Below are 21,931 nucleotides of genomic sequence, written 5' to 3'. Positions count from 1 at the left end.
AGACAATCTAGGGATTATTTGATCTAGCTTCTCTGTAAGCTTATTCTATTTGAGAAATTAAATGTTCTTGAAACCTACCAAGGTGTTGATCTACCTTTTAAAACCTCAGAGATGAGGATGATTTAAGGGCATTTAGAAAATGCATACAGCTTTAAGCAAGAAAAATAAGGAAGCTGAAATCAAAAAGGAAGGAATCTAACATCAAAAAGGTGAAAGGAATTACAAGGTTTAACAAAGGATGAAGTCCTGTATCTGGGATGGAATAATATCAAGCAGTGGTACAGGCTGGGATTTGTCTGGGTCTGTTGAAAAGTACCTGGAAGTCCTGGCGGGCAGCAAGCTGCCCCTGAGCCAGCAGTATGCCCTGGCAGCACTGAAGGTAAAGACAAAAGTATAGTCAGCAGGTCGAGGGTGTAATTATTCCACCTGACTTGGCACTTGTTAGGCCACACCTGGAATACTGTGTCCAGTTTTGGTCAACCTGGACCAAGAGAGACATGAAAAAACAAGAGAGCTTCCAGCTAGTGTGCCATCGTGGTGATATGAGAGCTGGAGGAGCTTGTTCAACTCCAGAGAAAGGACGACTTGGAGAGATATAATCGCAGTCTTATAACACCTAGAGGTAGCTACAGAGATGATGAACCATCTTGATGGAGATGCACAATGACGGGACAAGAGCCAACAGGCCCACGTTGTTGCAGGCAGAATTCCATCTGGATATGAGAAAGTTGCTCGGGATTGCAATTAAACAAACACTGCCAGAGGTTGCCAAGAAGTGGTGGTCTCACCCTCCCTGGAAATATTTGACTTGTCTTGACAGGATGCTGGATAACCTAATGTCAGGCCCTGCTTTCAACAGGGGTTGGACCCACAGATCCCTGCCAGCCTAGACTGCTCCGTGACTCAGTGCTAGCTGAGGACAAAAAAAAAAAGGAACTCAGAATACAAGCCCTGGGCTGAAGAAGGGCTTTGATATGTCAGATAGCATTGACTGAAAGTAAGCCTTTGGCAGAATGGAGAAGGAAAGATGTGAGGAAATGTATTACTTTACATCTGCATACACATTGCCTGCTGGCTCCCTTTGTGGTAACTGCCTTGAGAAGCCAAAAGCGTCAGGTGTATTGCTACAGCACTGGCAGCAGGCTGGGACCAGTGCGCTTCATGTGATATGCCCCGTCTCCACAAGGACTGCTAAATAGAGGCCCGCATCCTGGGGGAATATGAGCAGACAGAGACAAGAGCCAGATTTCAGCACTTAAGAGCTCCTGGCTCCACAGCAGTGAGACCCAACGCAGCATCCTCATAAAACTAAGAACTTTTGGTGAATTCGTGCAGCTCACAAATCAGCAAATTGGAACTTTAACTCCTCTAATAAATTAGAAAAGCTTAATGAGGTTTATCTGATATCTATTTTGACGGAGGAACCCAAATTACTAGTAGTGAACATAGTAAGTCAATATTAGCCAGTAGAAATGGTAAAGAATAAAGTAATTCATCCTTAATTTCTTAAAAAATTGGCTTCTATTTTGGCTTTAATAATTTGTGGTAACAGAAGCATGGTAAGAATTGCATTTCAAACATCTTTTATTGTAACATTGCCACTATTTATAATTTGATTTCTTTATTTCGTGACTCTCCACATAATATACATGTATTTGATAATAAAAGGAATATTACACTAATACTTTTTGTTGCTGGAAGTTCATTTAATTGGATGTGGGGTTTGGTGTACTTCTGTTATAGAGATATTAACTTATGTAAGAAGTTTATATCTGCTCTAGACAGAGGAGTGACTTTTTTCTTAAGGAAGAAAGCAGTCATCTAAATTGGATTGTCAGCTTCTCAGGGGAATCTTCTGCTTTGTTTTCAAGACGTCTTTCTCGACAGGTGGATACTTTGTTCCAGTCAAGAGAGGAAAATACCATTACAGATCTTGTCATTGCCCGTAGTAAAACAGCATCTTCAGGGTTCTCAAATGGAACTCTGCAAAAAGAACAAATCAAATGTAAATTACCTCAATGTTTCCAAACTCATTTGGAGCTAACTTACTAAGCACACTTTGTGTAGAAAATGAAGGTAGAAGTCACGATGATACTAACAGCGAGGATTTTAAAAAATTTAATTTTGGAAGGTTTCCTTCTGTCACCAAATTTTTAAAAAGCAAAACAAAACTAGAGAAGTTCAGAATCACAGGACTCTAAGGAAAAAATGTTCATGCAATAAATTATTTAAAATACATTTAAGGCAGACTTGAATTTGCTATTTTGTTTTCACTGCTTCTTTTTCATGAAAAGTATAATTGTTGTACATTTTCATGTTCTGATTCTTAGAAGTGTAAATCATAAAACTGTGTACTTTATGATTTCATAGTGATATGATATCCATTAATGCAAATGCAACTTTTATTTCAGCATGGGTCTTTTAAATAGCCACCATGTAAGTGAATCCAAAACTCTGAACACAGAACACCAAGAACTTGTGTTGTTCAGGTATCCCGCCACAGCTGCAGTCTGGGAGAGAGAAGCAGCAGACTTGCAACATCAGTTCAGAATTGACACAGGCTTCATGTTAGACCAAAAAAATTTAGACTCAGATACAGTATTAAAAACTGAATTTGTAAGAACTTATTTCACAAATGTGTAGCTGTAGTAACACATACCTAACAGAAATCATGTGACTATTCCCACTGAGTATAGCACTTTGTTAAATGCTCAGGTACCTTGTAAAGCCTAAGCATCTACGTAAGTAAGATGGAGAGGAAACTGTACACTGTATCCATGAGGACAACTAACTCCACTGAAAGCAGGAAATAATTTTTGAACGTAATTTAGGCTGATTGTAAAGAGCTGTATTCAAAGTAATTAGGTATATAAAATCAAGTTGTTAAAGGAAATCATCATGCTGTCTAAAGAAGGGAAATCGTGTCCAAAGAAGGGCAACAAAGCTGTTGAAAGGTGTAGAAGCTACAAGGCTTATGAAGAGCAGCTGAGGGAACTGGGGTTGTTTAGCCTGGAGAAGAGGAGGCTCAGGGGAGACTTTATCACGCTCTACAAGTACCTTAAAGGAGGCTATAGCAAGGTGAGGATTGGGCTCTTCTCCCATGCACCAAGTGTTAAGATGAAGGGAAATGGCCTTAAGTTGCAACAGGGGAGGTTTAGGTTGGCTATTAGGAGAAATTTCTTCACTGAAAGGGTTGTGAAGTATTAGAATAATCTGCCCAGGGAAGTAGTTGAGTCACCATTCATGGAGGTCTTCAAAAAACGTGTAGATGTGGTGAACTTGGCAGTACTAGGTTAAAGGTTGGACTAGACGATCTTAGCAGTCTTTTCCAACCTAAAAAATTCTATGACTGCGTGAATCTATGAATTCTATGTGTAGGCTTTTTTATTTCCTTTAATACATCTTACAAATATTTTGATGTATGAAACCAGAAAGTATAAACAAACCCAATATCTTAAGATTGTAAATATGCCTTATAAAGATAGCATTTTAAAATTTCATTGCATTAAAATGTGGCCATTATACTGCCTCAGTCTAGGCACAGAGATAACAGAAGTGAGTTTTACATTTATTTCTATGATGTTGAAATATAACATCAACTATAGACTAAAAATAATAAAAATCCTTCTACAGGTAAGTAATATTTTCCAGACTGTGTGTATTACTGGACAGCCAGCCAGGAGAAAGTTGTTAATGCCACAAGACAGAACAGCTATTCTGATGCAGTAATGCTTCAGGCACGCTTTTTCTAGCAATCAGTACTTGATCTTATAAATAAATAGCATTTTTATATACCTGGAATACCTTTCAATATTAAATTTAAAACAGCAGTGAGTAGGCTGCCATATCAGAATAATGCAGAGTTATAACTATGTTAAATACAAAAGACCAGAAACATTTTTGAAAGATTATTTTTACTGGTTTTTTCCTTCTGTTAGGGTTTATTTTATGTACAGGAAGAGGAAAATAATTAAATGTTTCTGAAATACAAAAGAAAAGGAAACAAAAAAGTATAGAAAAAAATACTTACTTATTTGTGTGATTTCCAAATTCACAATCTGTAAGAAAAAGTTCAAATTAAGACATTAATGTCTACACAGCAGTTTGATTAGCTGAGGATTACCATCCTGATCCTAAAATACTTTTTAGTTCAAATTAACTAAAAACCAGCAAAAGATTTGAAATGTGTAATATCATCTTTTATTCAATTACTGTGGAAACAAATACCTAGTTCTTTTTAAGCTTATGTAGTTGTCATATTTTATTTTCCCTAGATAAACATTTCTGTGTGTTTTTTTTTTCTTCTTTCACAGAAGACAGACAGTATTGTGTGGAAATCCAAGGTCTGTTCTGAAAGGTCCCATGATACAAGTCACAAGATTATGGATGGTACTCACCTGCTTTCTTGTGCCAGGACCTTACACAGTCTTACAGCTGTGAATGTTTTCAGGACTCTTTAAAAATTACTTTATATGCTATTACCAGACATCATTAAAACAGTCTTAGCTTGGAAAACATAAACAGGCCTCTGCTTACAAAACTAGGCAAGATATGCAAAATTAACATCACTAGGAGGAAATAAATTCTTCAAGAGATTATTTTATAAAAGCACTAGAGGGCATCAAAACTCTATGATGTTGATCACCAAGTCAGCATAGTAGTATATTGAAATGTTTTAACTAAACAAAAGTAAAAAAAAAAAAAAAAAGCAAAAACAAACAACAACAAAACATAAAGATACATATTGGAAAAAATGCTGTTTGTATCTTAAAAACAATTCTGTAACTACAGGAAGTGGCAAAAGCATATTTGTCACAATAGACGCAGGCGAAGGAATCATTTGTTGGCTGTTGCCACCAGTGCTCCTGACTTGAAGCAGTTTGGTTGAGTTCCTGATGCATTTATATTTTACTACTAAAGACAACAACTTTTCATCAGATGAATGTAAAGAACTTTAAAGTTGTAAAGAATGAAAATAACTTGTTTTCTTCTAATTCAAATCACTCAAATATGTATACTCTCATTTTTTTTTATTATAAATACCTGGGGCCATCATCAGTCTTCTGGCTGGTTGAGCACCTCTGCTGCCTCCCGTGGCGGTCCCCAGCGGTGTATTTACTCTCTTTCCAAAAGCTATTGACTCCATAACACAAGACAGCTCACAGCTATAAAGATGAAATGCTGACTCCCTTTCTCTTTGTGTAACTGCTGTTAAAAGGGATATTAAAAAAAATACTATTTCTATCAACTTAAAAGTCTGGTATCAACTATGTGCATGCAGAAGGCGATTCCCATTATTTTGTACAGAGTTTTACAACAATTGCACTGTAACTGCATGATTTCACCATGATTCAGAATGGGACTGTGGAGTGATACTTCCAATGGCTCTGAAGTGAAGCCCTGTCAAATAAAATCAAGTATTTGTTTTGGATGCAGTAGGATCAGGCATTTTAAACCAATAAACTAGAAAGCAAGTCTCTTCATTACCATTTTAATGAGACCTACTGTAGAAGTTACTAAAGACTTGGAAGCTTCTGTATGAATAGTGAAAACAAATCCTGCTTCAAAATCAGTTCAATTCCCATCCCTCAATTACAGAGAAAACTGTAGGACCACAATCCAAAGAAATGCTTCATGTTTTCTTGTTTTGCACTTTACTTAAAAAGTAACTTTACATTTTAAAGAAAGAGCTTGAGACCCTAAGTCAAATAGGGGATTTTAACTTTCATGATTTGAACTGCATGCTAATCCAGCACTTCAGATAAGAAATAGAAGTGAGCTGCAGGTTTAGAACATAACTTTGGCAGAAACATTTTGAATTCTGGGGAGTTTTTAAGTCATGGTGTCTGGGGGACTAATTAGAAAGGAACTGCAGTAGCCATGCCTGGAGGTAACAGAAGTGTGAGCATGTGTCCTGCGTAAAGCAGACAGCCAGGACAGAGCTGTGGGAATGTTCTGCAGCCAGAACATTTTCCATTTAACACAAAGAAGGGAACATTTTATTTAACAGTACAGTCTTTGTAACGAATAGTTCACTAAACAGAAAGTCCAGGGAATGGCTTGGTACAAATTAATGCCTCAAGTCCTAAGCCAAGACTAATTACAGTATGGGTGTATTGAAGAGAGAAGTCCACGAAGTTTTATGGAAATGTTTCCAGAACTGTAAATGCCATATGTATTTTCCAGCAGGTTTACCTGCAGTCACCCCACCCTAGCCAAAAATGATTATAGTAAAATTGTCTGATGGAAGTGCTAAGCACAGGTGTAACACCAGCCCAAATATCAAAGAGACTGGAGGTACAGTTACCAGTGTACAAGATGAATGTGTAGGCAAATGGCTATGGTCAAATCCAGCAGCTCACTAACCCCTGACACATACGATGTCCCACCCGCCAGTTTTCGTTTATGACGGAGCTGTGCAACCTGCCAGCCCATGCAAAATCTTGTGGTTGCCATCTCAAGTCCTGCATCCTGTTTCTCCTAGAGACTGGGAGCAGGTTTTCAAGATGATGTTGTCATTTCTCCTCATTGTTTTTTATGAGGAAGAACTGGGGTACGAATCAACACCTCTCACAGTGCTTCCCAGTGAATCACACGGCTCTCCCAACTCCAAAGACAAAATCACGAAGCTAAGTTCCTGGCTCCACTGTCATGTTTATAGATTTATCATCTGTCTGTTCTCAAGATCATTATTTTTTCAGTAGCATTTACAGCTGTGAAAGATCTCCTGATGATTCATGAAGATTTATATTTGACAGCTTGGTCAGCATGGATCTTATCAGGAAATGTGCACGTAAGCATTTAAACTGTATAGAAACATACAGACACCTGAGAATATTATCCATATCTAAGTACACAGGATCACTTGTAAATATGTTAGTCTGAATGCATATAGAATTCATATAGAATTATAGAATATCCGGAGTGGGAAGGAACCCACAAAGATCACTGAGTCCAACTCCTGGTAGGTAGGTGTATGTAGATATACTCACGTACAGGTTCATATGCATATAAAATGTAGGTAGGTGTTTCTTAACTATGGCTTTTATCTCTTACCCCCAAATATACAGACCAACTACAGGATAAATATACATAAGTCAAATAGAAAAAGACAGAAATAAAAAATGTTTGACAAAGTAAACTGTTTATGCCATACAACTGTTTATGCCAATTGTCTATTTGCATGACAAACCTTGCACAAAATAGCTACCAGTTCATTAGATCTTTTGCTGTATCAACAAATGCATATAAAAAACTTGAAGAAATTAATTCACCTATTTTTTCCAAATGGATTAAAATCAAAAGCAACAATCTCCGTGAAAAGAGAAAAGCAATTCTTACATTTCCTGTCAAGGAGTTGTACTGAAGGAAGGAAGTGTATCACGTAAAGGCGGTAGTCTGGATCATGTGCAAGAGGGTTATGGAGTAAGTCTGCAAAATATATACAAAATAAACAACACCAACACCACCAACAAAAGAACAAAAGAAAAACAACAAACTTAGCAAGATGGGAAAATTAAATAATAATAGTTGCCAAAAATTTTGTACAAAATAGTATTAATTCAAATTATTTTTATAGTAGGTAAATAAAGCAGTTTCTTTACACAGACAAAATTACTCAGCTGAGCACAGACTGCAAGAAGTGGCTTATTGCACAGGATGCAAAATACCACAGGCAAGAACCAAATAAAGGTGCCATTATGCACGATGAGCCTTTGAAGCTTTTTTGTGTTTTTTACAACTTACAGACAAAACCACTAAGTACTTGCCTTTGATTTTATTGTGTATTGTTAGGTGATGCCTATTTTAAATTGTAGTAGTCTTTTAGGTGTGATGGCTTAAAGATAAGACAAAATTTGAAGGGGGGGAGAGAGTTAATTGCAAAAAGATGAGCTTCAGGACTCCAAAGGCTTTGTCGGAGCTGATATAAAGTTATATTGCATCTCAGAGATGCAATATAAAATGTAGACACTCCGTTTTCTGATGTACCAATGGAAGGCGAGTTTTTGAAAACTCAGAAACCTAAAGACTAAAATGTTTAAAAGGGCCTAAGCTCCTGGAACCTGGATGCCACCAACTTTCATTAAGAGGTGAGGCCCTAAGCTTCAAAAGCCCATTAGCAACTTGACTAAAATTGCACCACAGAGGCAGGTAATCAGCCCTGTGCTGCTGCTTTGTACAGATGTAGAACATTCGCCTAGCTTACATGCCAGATTTGGTTTGGTTCATGCAAATGATATCTGAGGTTGATTAAAGCAGAAATTGGCTCATTCCCAAATCAGAAAACAGGAAAAAAAAAAAAAAAAGTTTTTTGTTTGTTTGTTTTCAAAATTAAAAACATAATAATTTTGCATTCTCCTTACACAAATACTGTTCCACTTGGACAGTAAAGTAAAAATAATCAGAAGGTTTCTACCTTAAGATCAGAGCAGGCAAAAAAAAACTTTTAAAGTTAATAATTTTGACAACTTCTACACTGTTCTGTTGGAGGAGAGGCTGTAGCTAATATTCATTATAGGGCAAAAAATCCTCTCATTTATGTAATTTCTGCATGTAGGGAAAGGTGGCATTACAGACACAAATAAGGGTTCTGATATTTCAGGGACACTAAAGGAAGAAAGAAATCTGGAAATATTCTACACAGCTTTGAGAATGGGTGTCATTTTTTATTCTTCAGGATGGTTTGACTGCCAAAGAGGGCTCTGTGTTTGATGGTACTGCCCGACTGTTTTGAGGGCTCAGTCTGTCTGGAAAAAGGAATTGACATCTTTTATGCAGAAAATGTCTGTTCATGTATAGAGAGAAGAAATTAAAATTTTTAATTCTTTAATGACTTTTCAACAAAATCACTGTATATAGAAGTAGTAAAAAAGCCACAAGGTGGCAGCAAAAGAAAGTTACATTTTTATTGAACACAGTAGTGCGCAGCCATTTTTTCTAGGTGGTGTTAATTTGAAATAACATTAGGTAGATGTCTGGTAAGTCTGATTTTGAGTCAAGACAATATGTGATAGCATTCCAGACAGAAAAATGGTTCAGAAATTTCTCTAAAAGCTAGTAAGTTTTGTGTTTCAAGCAGTACTGGAATGGAATGGCAATTCAAGAGAGAGTTTCCAAGACACAAAGAGGGGTTGATACTGAGTCCTTCTGAATCTGGATGCTACTTGGAGCACATCCCTCCTCCCCAGTACTGACTGGTGGGGTTTTTTTATACTATACAAATTTTTCTGCTGCTTGTTCTTAAAATAAATCCAGCCATTGTATGGATCAAGATGGTCTTATTTTACAAAACATCTGGGATCAATTTTAGGCTCTGCTATCTACTTTCCAGTCAAAGTCATGTAGTTTTCATTCTACGAATTAGGGATAATACTTTCTTCCTCCATAGTTTTGTCTGTTTTCTCAACTGAGACTGTAGGAAAACAGTGTGCCTGTCCCACACGGGGCAGAAAGGAACTATTGTGGTAGAAACACAGTGAAGAACAAAACGAGTTTTCTGAGGACTGGCAGCAAGATGTTATCAGTTGTGGATAATAAATCAGCTGAGGCAATTTACAGAGTACATAACAAAAATCTTGGATTCCAAAGCAGAGATGGGAGCACAAGGTGAGCCCATAAAGAATCCCTCTGTATCTCCCAAAAGGCTGCAGTTTTGAACAACCTATCCAGTAAATCTTTAGAAGCTGACTTTCTTCCCTAACTGTGTGATGAAGAATGCTGTTATGCTTCAACTCCATTGCAGTGCAGTGGCTAAAAATCACGAGAGCCTTAAGAAAGAGAAATGCAACATTCTGGTAGCTCAATGTTGCTTCTGAAGTGCCCAATAATAGCGTATTAGACTGCCCCATTTTAACAATTCTAATGTCCACCAGTGCTACACAATAATTAAATATTAATTTTCCGGAAGTTCTATTGAAGGTTTGCAAGTTGTTTTACTTTTTTATCAAATTGTCCAGCTAATAAATAAATAAACAAACAAACAAATAAATCTAAAAAAGATCTTCCTCACAACAGCGAGAACCTTCCCATTTCCAAAACAGTTTTTATTTTATAAAGCTGAATATGGGCACAGGCCTTTTGAAAGATACACAGCCCAAATGCGGCACCCATCTCACGTTTCTGAACTCTGCAGACAGGCAGATAAATGCTACAGTAATACGATATGTAGGATATCACTTTCAAAATTTATTTTGTTCATTTATTGCTGTCATTTACTTCAAATACATGTATGATAATGTATTTTATTAAACTAATGTAGTACTGTTAATCTGAGAACTCAGTACTATCTAATTTCTTTGAAGCAAAGGCACTGAAAAATTTTTGAAAGCTTAGCAAGGAATGACTGTAAAGCAGATTATTAAGTTTCTTCCAATGGTTTGCATTTACTCTCATATCTTTGAACTGAATAACATTTTAATCAGGGCAGACCGGCTTACTCTATGTATTCTGTTTGATAGTACTTTTAAATAATTGTTTTTCCATAGCAGTGACCAGTTCAATATCCATCCAGTTTTCATGGCGTCTTTGTGACTGCCACTCGTAATAACTCAGCAGTACTTTAACTATTTCTCTTTATTTCCCATAGACAACTGCAAAAAGCACAACAAACTCGCTGTGCTTTATGAAGCAACATATTAATTGGCAGAGCTATAACATTAAATTCAACTGACAGCACCATTCATACATAGGATGTCTGTCCAGACTTTGCCTAATCACTTCAAACAACTGCATTCTTACATGGACTATTTTTTCAGTTTTGCCCATAACAAAAAAAAATAATGATTTTGCTGGCATGTTGTCTTCCTAAACACTTGATTTGTTTGTGAATTTTAGACCAACATCAAGTTCAATTAAAAGTATAATTTTCAAGCCATTTTTCCTTTCCTGCAGTCAAAAATTCAATTTTTGAATACATAAAGAGGTATGGTTCGATGACGCTCGCCTCCATTAACTGTGATAAGACATGAAACCAATTTCCTGTTTTCTCAAAGTACTGAGAGTTTGGCATGTCCAAAGACAACATTCATTTAGGAACCATGAAAAAAAAACAACTGTTTACATTCACATTTTCAACAGGTTAATAGCATATAATCCTACTTCCCTGAAGGCTACTCCTTAGAGTGTAACTCAGTAGTGACAGCACTGTCTTGTATCATTTAATTTCAAATTTCAGATCCTATGCAACTTTTATTTCCAATCGGTACACGAAAAATTATACCACAGATACTATTATACTTAATATCTAAATACTAATATCTTAGACTCTGGAAATCCACAGATTTACCAAAAAGATGTAGAATATAAGTTATCCAAGCAATGTAATTAACAAGACAGGAATTTGGGTTCTATAACCTTCCTCACACTCGCAACAGCAATAACATCAGTTTCTCATCTCCCTTCACCTCCGTGAGCAGTGTACTCCCACATTCCCTTACAAACTGCTTTGACTGCCTCCACACTACTCATCCCGGAGACTGGCTAGCCAACAGCCAAAAGCAGTTAACTTTTGAACTCACTGAGCATTTTTTTCTGTAGTAGCAGTACTCTGTGGAATTGTCAGGCTTTACAGATCTCTTTCTTCGGTCACATTTGGTTGAAATTGATAATTAGCTTCAAAAGCTATTAGCAAATGATGCAGAAACAGACAAGAAACATCATACACTAAAAAACTACTACTAGTGTTCTGCAAAATAGAAATAAGGTATTACTTAGGGTCTGCAGGCTTATTATTCCTTTTAATTCCTTCACTGTTTTGCCAAGTTGTTTTAACTGGTTGTTATGAAGCAACAGAATCTGTAGTGCACACAAGTGTTTCAGAGCACCTGAAATGAAATTAAATGAAATTAACTGAAATGAAATTAAATTAAATTAAAAATAAATATTTTCAACATATTTCATTGTATTTATTAAATAATTATTTTATGTTGCACACTATATTTGACATTCTAGTTGTCCACCTAGGTCTGCATATTTATAACACCTTGCATGAGAATAGAAAAAAAAAAGAGGAAAAAAAAAAACACACTATCAGAGATTTCAATATCTCCTCTGTCTTTCTAGTCACATCATTTAAACATATGCCTCACTGCTTTTGGTTTTTTTTGCTCCAGTTCTTTCCATTTGTCTCCATCACTCTTGCCTCAACAAATCAACATCAACTACCTTCTTCCTCCCTTCCTGTATCCCTTCCTTCCTCCTATGTCCCAGTGATCTTTGATTAATTCCTCTTCACTTCCTTTTATCCTTAGCTAATATTACATTTGCCTTGCAAGCAATGCATTGCATATGCCGTAGGAAATAGTTCAAGTTATTATAAATGTATTTAAAAAGTTATTCCAAATAACCGTTGTTGCTGACACAGACTATATATTCACATCGTCACACCACATCAGGTTTAGACATCTCAGGTTTAGCACATACGTTGGTATCTACTGTAATGTCTCTCATGTCTGAATGTTTCTTTCAAACATTCACTTTTCTCAAAATCTCACAAGAACTAATCAACATAATTTATTATCTGAACAGTTTATAGGGACTGAGAAGAGTAAAATATTAGCATTTAGAACACCTAAAATACACAGGTTTATTAATATGTTTTGGGCTTTTCATTCAGAAATTCACTGGTCTGAAATAGATACTTTAATCTACACTAGCAAGCAAAATTTAAATAGATGGATAGGATAAAGTTTGAATTTTAGAATAAAATGGTTTTGCAGTAACATTGCAAAATACTTCTGATTGTAAATATAACTGCATCATAAAGAAACTGCAGAACCTTAACCTGCATTAGAAGTGGGACATCTCGTTAATTTATTGTTCTTTCATTTTCATGCTAAGTCCGTTAGCACTGCAATCAGTTTTTCATCACGTAAACATAAATGGCTTCCAGAAGGTTCTATCAGCTTATGCAGTGCCTGGTCAGCAAGAGGACTACAAATCATCAGATGTAAAAAGAACTTTGCATATCCATCTTGAATATAAAATATGGTCATGCTAGATCAAAAATATTTTACAATTGCCTGACATTAAAGTGAATGATATTTCATTCCCTTAGACCAGCACAAACTTGATATTGGCTATTAGTTACAGCCACTCAAGTACATTGGAAGAAAATAATTAACATTTACCCATACATGGGAGCTTTCAACCATTAAGTTACTGGCTGTAGTCCACTGTTACAAATTCGAATGCCAATACATAGAACCGAAGGTATAGATTTCTGTCCAATAATCTGAAAAGGGAAGATTTGTACCTGATATATCTGTGATTTCATTGTCGTTGAGATATAGTTCAGTCAAGCAGTAGTTTTTCTTCAAGAAAGTTAAATCTTGGATCTGAAATTAGAGTTAGGAAAACTTCTATATGTCAGTCTGAATTTAACTTTGGAGAAGTATAAACACAGCCTATCTGAAAACTGGCATACTCTAGAAGTTTTTAGTGATCAGTCTTGACTTGAGTGCGAGGTAAAGTATATACAATGGGGTAGCAAGCTGACCATTGTAACAGCATTCTGAAACTAAAATCATATTCTTCACAATGATTATTGTACCATGCGTAGTGTAGGGCCTACACTACTGAAGGGAGACCTCAACACAGTCTACAACTTCCTCACGAGGGGCAGTGGAGAGGCAGGTGACCTATTCTCTGTAAACACCAGTGATAGGACCCACGGAAATGGTATTAAGCTGAGACAGGGAAAGTTTAGGCTGGACATCAGGAAGAGGTTCTTCACCGAGAGGGTGGTTGCATACTGGAACAGGCTCCCCAGGGACGTAGTCACTGCACCAAGCCTGTCTGAATTTAAGAAGCGTTTGGAATGTGTACTTAGTCACATGGTCTAAACTTTTGAGTAGACCTGTGCAGTGCCAGGAGTTGGATTTGATGATCCTTATGGGTCCCTTCCAACTCGGGATATTCTATGATTGTATGATACTATGATACACATACCTATTGTATATAGCAGCACTTCTCTACCTTTGACAAGTTTGTTTTAAGATCATCTTAAATTTACTTTTTGTGATGAAATTGTTGTAATGTGTTCTTAAAGGAAATTTAAAAAGTGTTTAGCTCTTTTAAGATCAGAAAAATGTGTTTCCCCTATTAGCTGAAGTCTTCTCAGAACAGCCATTTAGTGGCTTCTCCACAGTTTATACAGAAAATATTTTTTTTTCCACAAGTTATGCAGAACATTGAATGAATGATTTTTGTTACAGCATAAGTAGGAAAGTAAGACCTATGCAAAAATCAGATTTATTTATCTTTTACTGATCAACCAGTTCAGCTCTGCTTAGTCATCAGGCCATTTCTCCTTATTCTTTAGTGCCCTTTAGAAGTAAAAGGGAAAGCCTTATACCTGTGGGTTTAGTTCAACCTTTTCACATATCCATATTTTTGCTTTTTTTGAAAACAGTTGGATAACCACAGGTCTTTCAACGAAGTCTACATAACATGCTATATAATTGATGTTAGCCTGGGGCAGCAGATATACATACACTCCTAAATTACATGGAATGCTTTTTTTTTTTTTTTTTTTCCTGCTGCTCACAGAGCTACTTATTTACCTGAGCAAGCACTTACGGTGCTTTAAGAACTTGCACCCTTTGTAAAAATCATGTAAACTACTATAAAATAATAAATTTAAAAGCAGGCTCCAGCCTTTTTTTTTTTTTTTTTAATTACCAGTGGCTAATGAGGAAGGTTGGATATGTATTTGGAGATTTCTAAATGAGATAATTCTAGACTTGGCTGAAAAATGTAGTGTCTGGGGATTTTTACAGAGCATTGTCTTAGAACTCGTACTTATAATTGCTATGATCTGGATTTGCACAGATGGAGAAAGTATGGCTCATAGTCTGAATAACTGTCTTAGGACCATATAACAGAATTTACGGTGGCTCATTGTCAAACTCTAGTCACTCGCCCAGCAAAGTCTCTTAATTCAAACACGTTTAGATGACATTACAGCCTGCATAATGACAGAAGACATTGCATCCATCTTAGCATGGCAGTGCTACTTGTTGTATGCAGGTGGGAGCAAATTTGAAAGGGTTTTATGTCACTCATGTGCGTGACAGCAGAAAGGAGTCTCACCTCAGCTGCCAGCCTGCAAGGAAACAAGCCAGGCATGTCTGGAAGGGCACAATGAAGGACCTATGCATTTCCTGCAGTCCGCTCCTTTCCTGAAGAACTAGAAAAACCCTAAGTTTCTTTAAGAATACCTTAAAGTCAGTCTGTTCCAAAAGCTGCCCATTGTGGTGGGCAGAGAACACTTGCTATGAGCTACACTGGAAAATGCTCTCCTAGGCTTCAGGTATCAGTATGGTATCAAGCAACTTTTCCAATAACATAGTTCTAAGTGTACCTAATCCGTCTTTTTATTGCTAAGACATTAGCACAAAAACTCAGCTCCTTGAATTCATGGAATTTATAAATGAGATATGTAAAAAAAAAAAATCAGCTTATACTCTAATGTAAAACAATGGTTTCTTCAAAACTGTCTTATATAAATCAGTTAAATTTGCTAGATACTACAATCATATTTTATGTTAGGAAAACCGTGATGAAATAAACAGGGAATGTTAATGCATTGTTCTGCTTTTTAAAGGTATGCTTTATTACCTTATTGTTGTTAATCCACAAGTACCTCAACCTATGAAAGCGTGATAGACTTGGAATACTTCTTAGTCCTCTGGTGGAAGAAAATAAAGTAACAAATTTCTTAATATTCATTGTGCTTACTGACTTTAAAAAAAAAAAAAAAAAAAAAAAAAAAAAAGGTTAAGTTTTTTATAAATAATATTATGCAAACACTAAAAAGCAACAATTCTCTAGAAATTATAGCAGGGAAAGACACACAGAGCAAAAATGAGAAACAATGTATGCATTATAAACACCTGAAAGCATAACAAAGCAGCAGGTAGGTGGTAAAGAAATTGGAACAAACTCAGTTATAAATTATTTTTCCATAACAGCATTTATTTTCCAGGGAGTATGAGTCTCATCTACTTTGCAGCTTGTTAAAATTCTCTTCAGAACATAGGAGGAGGATTTTTGCATCCTAGAGGGCAACAAATGTAAAAAGAGAGCTGTCTTAGGTACAACACAGATTCTCCAACCACAGTGCCAGAGATGCAAGAAAGACACTTAGCACATCACTGTACATTTCTTATTTTTTGTATTAATGCACACTGTGAAATCTTTTCTCTTTTTTTCACCCCTTTACTCTGCTGTATAAACTTTTGTATTTCCTCATACTCATTAGCAGTCTTGTTTTACATGAAACTGCATGTTCACTGAAGCTGGTAGTCTCTGCTTGTAGGGGGGTTTGGTTAATTGTATGTAGCACGTTGAAGCTGAGCTTGCTAGTGTACTATAAGTAATAAATTACCTACTACCCAGAGAATACGGGTGAGCTGCTGAGTAATTTCACTAATTGTTGCTGGGTTTTGTTGTTTTAAATAAATATTATTGATTTCCTGTCAAATAATTATAGATGATGTTTACAATTTTAATTGACATAATAAAACTTTGTGTTGATTTGAATATCTTGCAGCACCAGGGTAAGTGTTTCAGAAAGAATTAATAGCATTGGAAAGAATTAACCTCACATTAGCAGCCTAACTCAATCAGCTTGTGTTCCAGCTATGAAACCTAGTCTCTTTTCCCACGTGTTTTTTTTCCAACAAACCCACCACATACAGAGGAGGAGTGGACACTTTTTCTGATCTTGTTTTTGAAAAAAAGTCAAGAGCAAACCCCACACAGTCCATCTGCTGTAATTTTATTCTCCTGTATTTCTGACAATCAGATTATTCCATGCTGATCGCATATTTATGTGTTTATTTTATTGTCACAAGCAAGTACATTACTGTAAGTACTAAAGATAATCGCTTGAATGCTGACGGGACATCCAGAGCTCTTACAGAACTATTTTCTATTTTTTCTGTATAGCTTTACCTGTACACCCCTGAACTACTTTTCAGATAGCAAAGCCCAAATCTCCTCATATTCTTTGTCATTGCATTTCTACACTTAGTTTACAGATTTACATTTTCATTGGCTTTACTCCTCTCTTTTAACAGCCTCATCTCTACTATATCCAAGCCTTGATCTGTGGGTTTTTTTTTTGTGTGTGTGTGCTTTTTTTTTTTTTTTTCCTGGTATTAAGGCATTTAATTTGCCCCAGGTAGAGTTTAATTCCTCTAAAGGAGCCTGTCCCTTTCTGTATGCCTTCCAGACTTTGTATGTCTCTTACAAACTGATACTTTCTGGCCTCCAGCCCTCTACTCCTACCTACTGCTAAGTTAATCAGTTTTCTTAGGATGACAGCTTTCAGTGTTGAAAAGTAAATTTTTTCATGTCCCTTTAACAGCAGTGGTTTAAAAACACAATTTTGTTCCCTCTAGTTTGATTGACTTTCATTATTATTTTTTAATTTTCTTCGTACTTTAGCCAACAGAAATATATGTCAAATCAACAGTTAAGGAGGCATGATCTGATACTGAGATTGGCTGAGATTCAAGGTTTATATAAATTGGTATAGAATAAAAGGAAATAGGTTCTCTCCAATCATCAAAGAAGCCAGCTACAGAAGTGATCTGTCTTCCCATTAAACCATTTTGAGAAAGATGATGGTTTAAAGACAGATCACTTCTGTATCTGCCATCTGGTAATTTCTTTTTATTCATTTTTTTATTCCACACACAAAAAAGTATTTCAAAGCCAATGAGGGCATATATTTAAGTACTTAACATCAGAAAATGTGCTTCTTAAGATTGTATATATATATAGTCTTAATATTTTACACATATGCATTAGAATAATTTTATCATATTGTTTAAAAAATACATGGATGCATCTTGTACATTTCTATTTAAATTTCTTCCTTACTTGGATTTTCTGTGTTTTCTTCCTTCTATAATAAAGTTAATAAAGATTATAATAATTTAACAGTAACATATTTTCTTTTCACAGAGCATCAAATTCTTTCATGGTGTAAATCGAGAGATGTGCTAAGGAATTTAGACATGCCAGTGGACACATGGAGACTTTCAAGGGCACTTAATTTCCACTTTAATCACTGAAATCCTGTAACACTTTTTTTTTATTGATAAAACCTGGAGACTTTTAAAACCTTGTCCCTGAATTATTCAACTACATTAGTTCTTTATATATGATATCAACAATACAAACACTAGACACAGTTGTGAGGCTGCAGACAGGTATGCAACAGTTGGAATTGTGCCCTGGCCAGAAATTCAAAGTATGCTTTTCAAAAACTTTGAAGTATGTCCTGTCATGTATCCATCTCTCTACAGTAGCCTCTCAGCATGTTCATCCTACAGCATATCACTCTATCAACCTAGATCACCCACAGGTTCGTGAAAGCTTTGCCTTCCTTCACTTTGCATGGTTTATTCTCCTCACCTGCCCTATCTCTTAAGCTGCTTCATAAAGTTCACTGAGGAGATCATTTCTCTGATCAGTGCTGTCAGCTCCAAACAAGTGTTCTCGTGCTCACTTCATGTTGCCCTGCCCTCCTTTCAATTCTTAATGGTAGTGATGCACAGGTAATTTCAAAGGTGCTACCAATGAGTTTTGCTATTGCAACAACAGATTTCTTCAGGGAGGTCAGAAATTTGGCAGTTCTCAGACTGGGCAGGTCCTGTGTTTTTGCGTTTGCTGTCTTGACTGTCTTTCACCCAGCTTTACAAGCTAGTTAGAACAGGTAGAGATCAGCCCATTAAGCTTCATGTCTGTTCCCTTGGTAGAAGTTCACGCAAAACTCTATGAACTTACCGACCCTCAAGCAATGCTGGGTTGCTAGAGGACTGTGTGTCTAGGGCTGAGGCATTTAACTACTTCATTGGGAATGCAGTTCTGTTATCTACATCCACATATATCTACACCATTTCTTCTTGCACAACATGTATGGACTAGGTATAAATATGATTTACTGAGAATTCACATATAAATGATGTTCAGAGATGGAAAGAGCTACGAAAGGTTACCATTTACCATGTGCTCCATTTTTAGTAAAAGCTGAAGAAACATTTTACTTACTGTCCAGCCAGATACAATACTAAGACATCGATATTCCGCTTAAAGCCACAGATCTTCAGCTGTTTTTCTACTGCCTGACAGTACACAATACATTTGTCAGCAAAAGATACTGCATAATTAATTACATTATAACATATATATTCAGTGTCTAAATTAATACATATGCCAAAATTAATGTATGAATCACAGCACCTCGCAAACTACAGCATAGTCTAAGGCAGATAAAGAGAGATCAAATTGGCAGTTTCTATTTTTAATTGATAAAAAATACATCAACAGTTATGTTACTCCAGTTTTCTATAGAGACCCACAGCTCATAGATGTATGAAAACAGAGGTCGGCTGGAGAACGGGCTTCTCAACTCATGTCAGCCAAAACAGTACAGGTGTTCAACATGAGAACAGCTTACCTTGCAATGAATATGCAAATTTATTTTACACACATGACTTTTTAAAATTATCTGGGGGGTTGGAACTGGCTGATCCTTAAGGTCCCTTCCAACCTGAGCTATTCTATGATTCTACACATCCAGAAAACTCTACATGTATATTTAATTTTGAAAAATGTAGGCACAAATATCATTTTCAGAATATAGTGCTTATGTGCCATAATTTGTAAAAGCAATCCTAGTAGCATGAGTATTATGGATCTCAAATTCTAGCAGCTGATAAAAAGCAACATACCAGTAAAACATTTAACGGCTTTAGTAAATGCCCAATGTCCTTTAATATCACTCTTGCCTCTAACATGAAATTGCAAATTGGACTTTGCAAACTTGGAAGTACTGATGCGTATGGTTAGAGCAGCCTGTATTAGGCGCTCAATGAGTTTTGGAGCATGCTCTGGGGTCATTGGGTTGACATAAAGTAACTTTGGATTCACTTGCAAATGGGCTGAAGCTGTGGTGCTTTCCCAGTGGGGCAAGCACAGAGCTAGTGGGACCCGTAGGGTGCACCAGCCTTTTACTCAACACAGCTGGTGGCTGGACATAGTTGCCACTTCTCCAGGAACTTGATACAGCTCCCAGCTGTCAGGTAGGAGAAAATGCTGTCCAAATGGCCCACAACATCCGCAGACAGAAAAAGAAAAGCTGCTGGGAGCACAGCAGCTGTACCACATCCCCCCAGAGAAACGCCTGTCCCTGGGGATTTGCAGCAGGGGCCAGCTGCCAGGCACGCAGCCAGGAACCACGCACCTACTTCGGACCAGAAAACCCAGAGGAGGCTTTCAACCCCTGTGCACGGGAAGAAAGGGAAGCGCCCTGCGCCTGCCATTCCTCCGGACCCGGCACTTGCCACTTCCCCACCTCCTCCGCGCCCCGAGTTCCTCGTCAGGCGGCCCCGCCGAGAGGCGGGAAGGGGCTCACCTGCCCGCTGCCGGCCGCCGCCATTTTAGGGCGGCGCTCGCTCCTAGGCGACCGGGGCGCGGCAGGGCGGGCAGCCGCGGGGAGGGGGTGGCTGTGGGGCTGTGAGGACTGGGAGCCCTGCGGGAGGCCTCGGGGCCGCAAAGTCTGAGGGAGATCGGGGAGTGCTGCTCTGCCTCTGTGAGATCTCCTCCAGGAGATTTCCTGGGCACTATTCTGTTATAATCCCGGAAAAAAATGGGCTCTTTTCCTAACTACCTTCCTATTTACTTTAAATGCAGACCCTACATACATATATGCATGTCACCAGGAGAACATTTGTGAGCTTACAACTAATACGCACCGTATGTGTTACCCGTTTGCAACTTACAAATCACCTTCGTGTCTAAGAAAATGCATTCCATATCCACTCCCATGCCCACTGCTGCTAAAATGCATTTGATTCAGCTGGATTGTAACGTAACACAAAATGTTTATGACATCCACATGTGCAAGCAACTGTTGCCATTTTATTTTTAAAACCATTTTACTACATAGCACAAGCTGAAGAATAGAAAAAGCCCTTTCCAGGGTGTGTGCGTGCACTAATGTGCATGTAGGACAATAGAAAATGTTTGATGGAGCTACAAGAAAAATAAGTCTAAAAATTTGGAGCTTTATTTAGAATTTAATTTACAGAGTACTCAAGTTAGCAGAAATAGCCATTGTAAATTATGTGCAACTGATATACAAAGAGCAAGAGTTGTGTGTGCGAGTGTATGAATAAGCTGTCCCTCATGGAATTAATTATGTGCATGCCTTTGCTTGTTCAGACCACTGAAACTAAATGTAGTATATATGATGGAGGAATGGAACTGCAGTACAAGTATTATGTTGCAAATATCTCATTTTCATAGAAAAATTGTGTGGGTGGCTTCCATTTCAGCTAGTTAAACAAGTAGAAACCTCAAATAAGAAAGCCTAGACATCTTAAAAGTATAAAACTGACACAACAGAAGTGTCTTTAATCACTTATTTTAGCTTCTAAAAATATCTCTAGGGTATTAAAAACAAAAAGAGAAAATGCACTTGAGAAGAAGAAACTGGTACGCAGATCCATATTTTTTATTTTATGTTGAAACACGGCATTTTGAATTAACAAGATGAAGCTACCACTTTAGAATTTTGGAAGGCGAGATGGTTATTAAAGAAAAAGTCAGCATTCATAATAAAATCATCTTATCAAGTAGTTGGGTCTGAATTTTCTTGTCATATCATGTTTATCTAAAGTATGAAGAGAAAGGGAACCTCTGGAAGGTATTTTGTTTCATTCCAGTAAAGGTGTGACATACATTGGCTGAGGTGCTGAAGTTTGTTTTAATTTGTTTTGTTGAGATGCTTCTCTCTGTTAAGAATTACTCTATATCTATTAATTTAGTCTGGATGCCTAAATATATAAAATTAATATGCCTAAATGTATAAAATTGTTTAAAGTTAACCCTTTTTTAAAATTTTTATTTCTCTTTC

At 36.9% G+C, this 21,931-nt stretch overlaps 1 protein-coding gene across 3 annotated transcripts; it reads right to left on the bottom strand.

The window, feature by feature from the left end:
• Window positions 1-1,566: 1,566 nt before the first annotated feature.
• On the bottom strand, window positions 1,567-20,455 carry LRRC72 (leucine rich repeat containing 72; the record flags this gene model as incomplete). Of its 3 annotated transcripts, none has more annotated exons than XM_084507868.1 (9): window positions 1,567-1,983; window positions 4,031-4,058; window positions 5,044-5,208; window positions 7,342-7,431; window positions 11,709-11,822; window positions 13,253-13,334; window positions 15,619-15,741; window positions 19,063-19,136; window positions 20,429-20,455. In XM_084507868.1, the coding sequence occupies 7 exons, from the start codon at window positions 15,727-15,729 to the stop codon at window positions 1,818-1,820; spliced, it is 756 nt and encodes a 251-aa protein (XP_084363994.1). In that variant the 3' UTR covers window positions 1,567-1,817. The 3 variants fall into 3 exon arrangements, with proteins under 3 accessions (XP_084363994.1, XP_084363993.1, XP_084363992.1); XM_084507867.1 differs by having other exon boundaries at window positions 15,619-15,688; window positions 20,429-20,452; XM_084507866.1 differs by lacking the exon at window positions 20,429-20,455 and adding an exon at window positions 19,746-20,194 and having other exon boundaries at window positions 15,619-15,688.
• Between the last annotated feature and the right edge of the window lie 1,476 nt (window positions 20,456-21,931).

The sequence above is a fragment of the Aythya ferina genome, assembly GCF_964211825.1.
Source record: "Aythya ferina genome assembly, chromosome: 2".
Taxonomy (NCBI): domain Eukaryota; kingdom Metazoa; phylum Chordata; class Aves; order Anseriformes; family Anatidae; genus Aythya; species Aythya ferina.
Note: the sequence above shows the minus strand (reverse complement) of the source record. Positions and strands in the feature narration are given on the sequence as shown.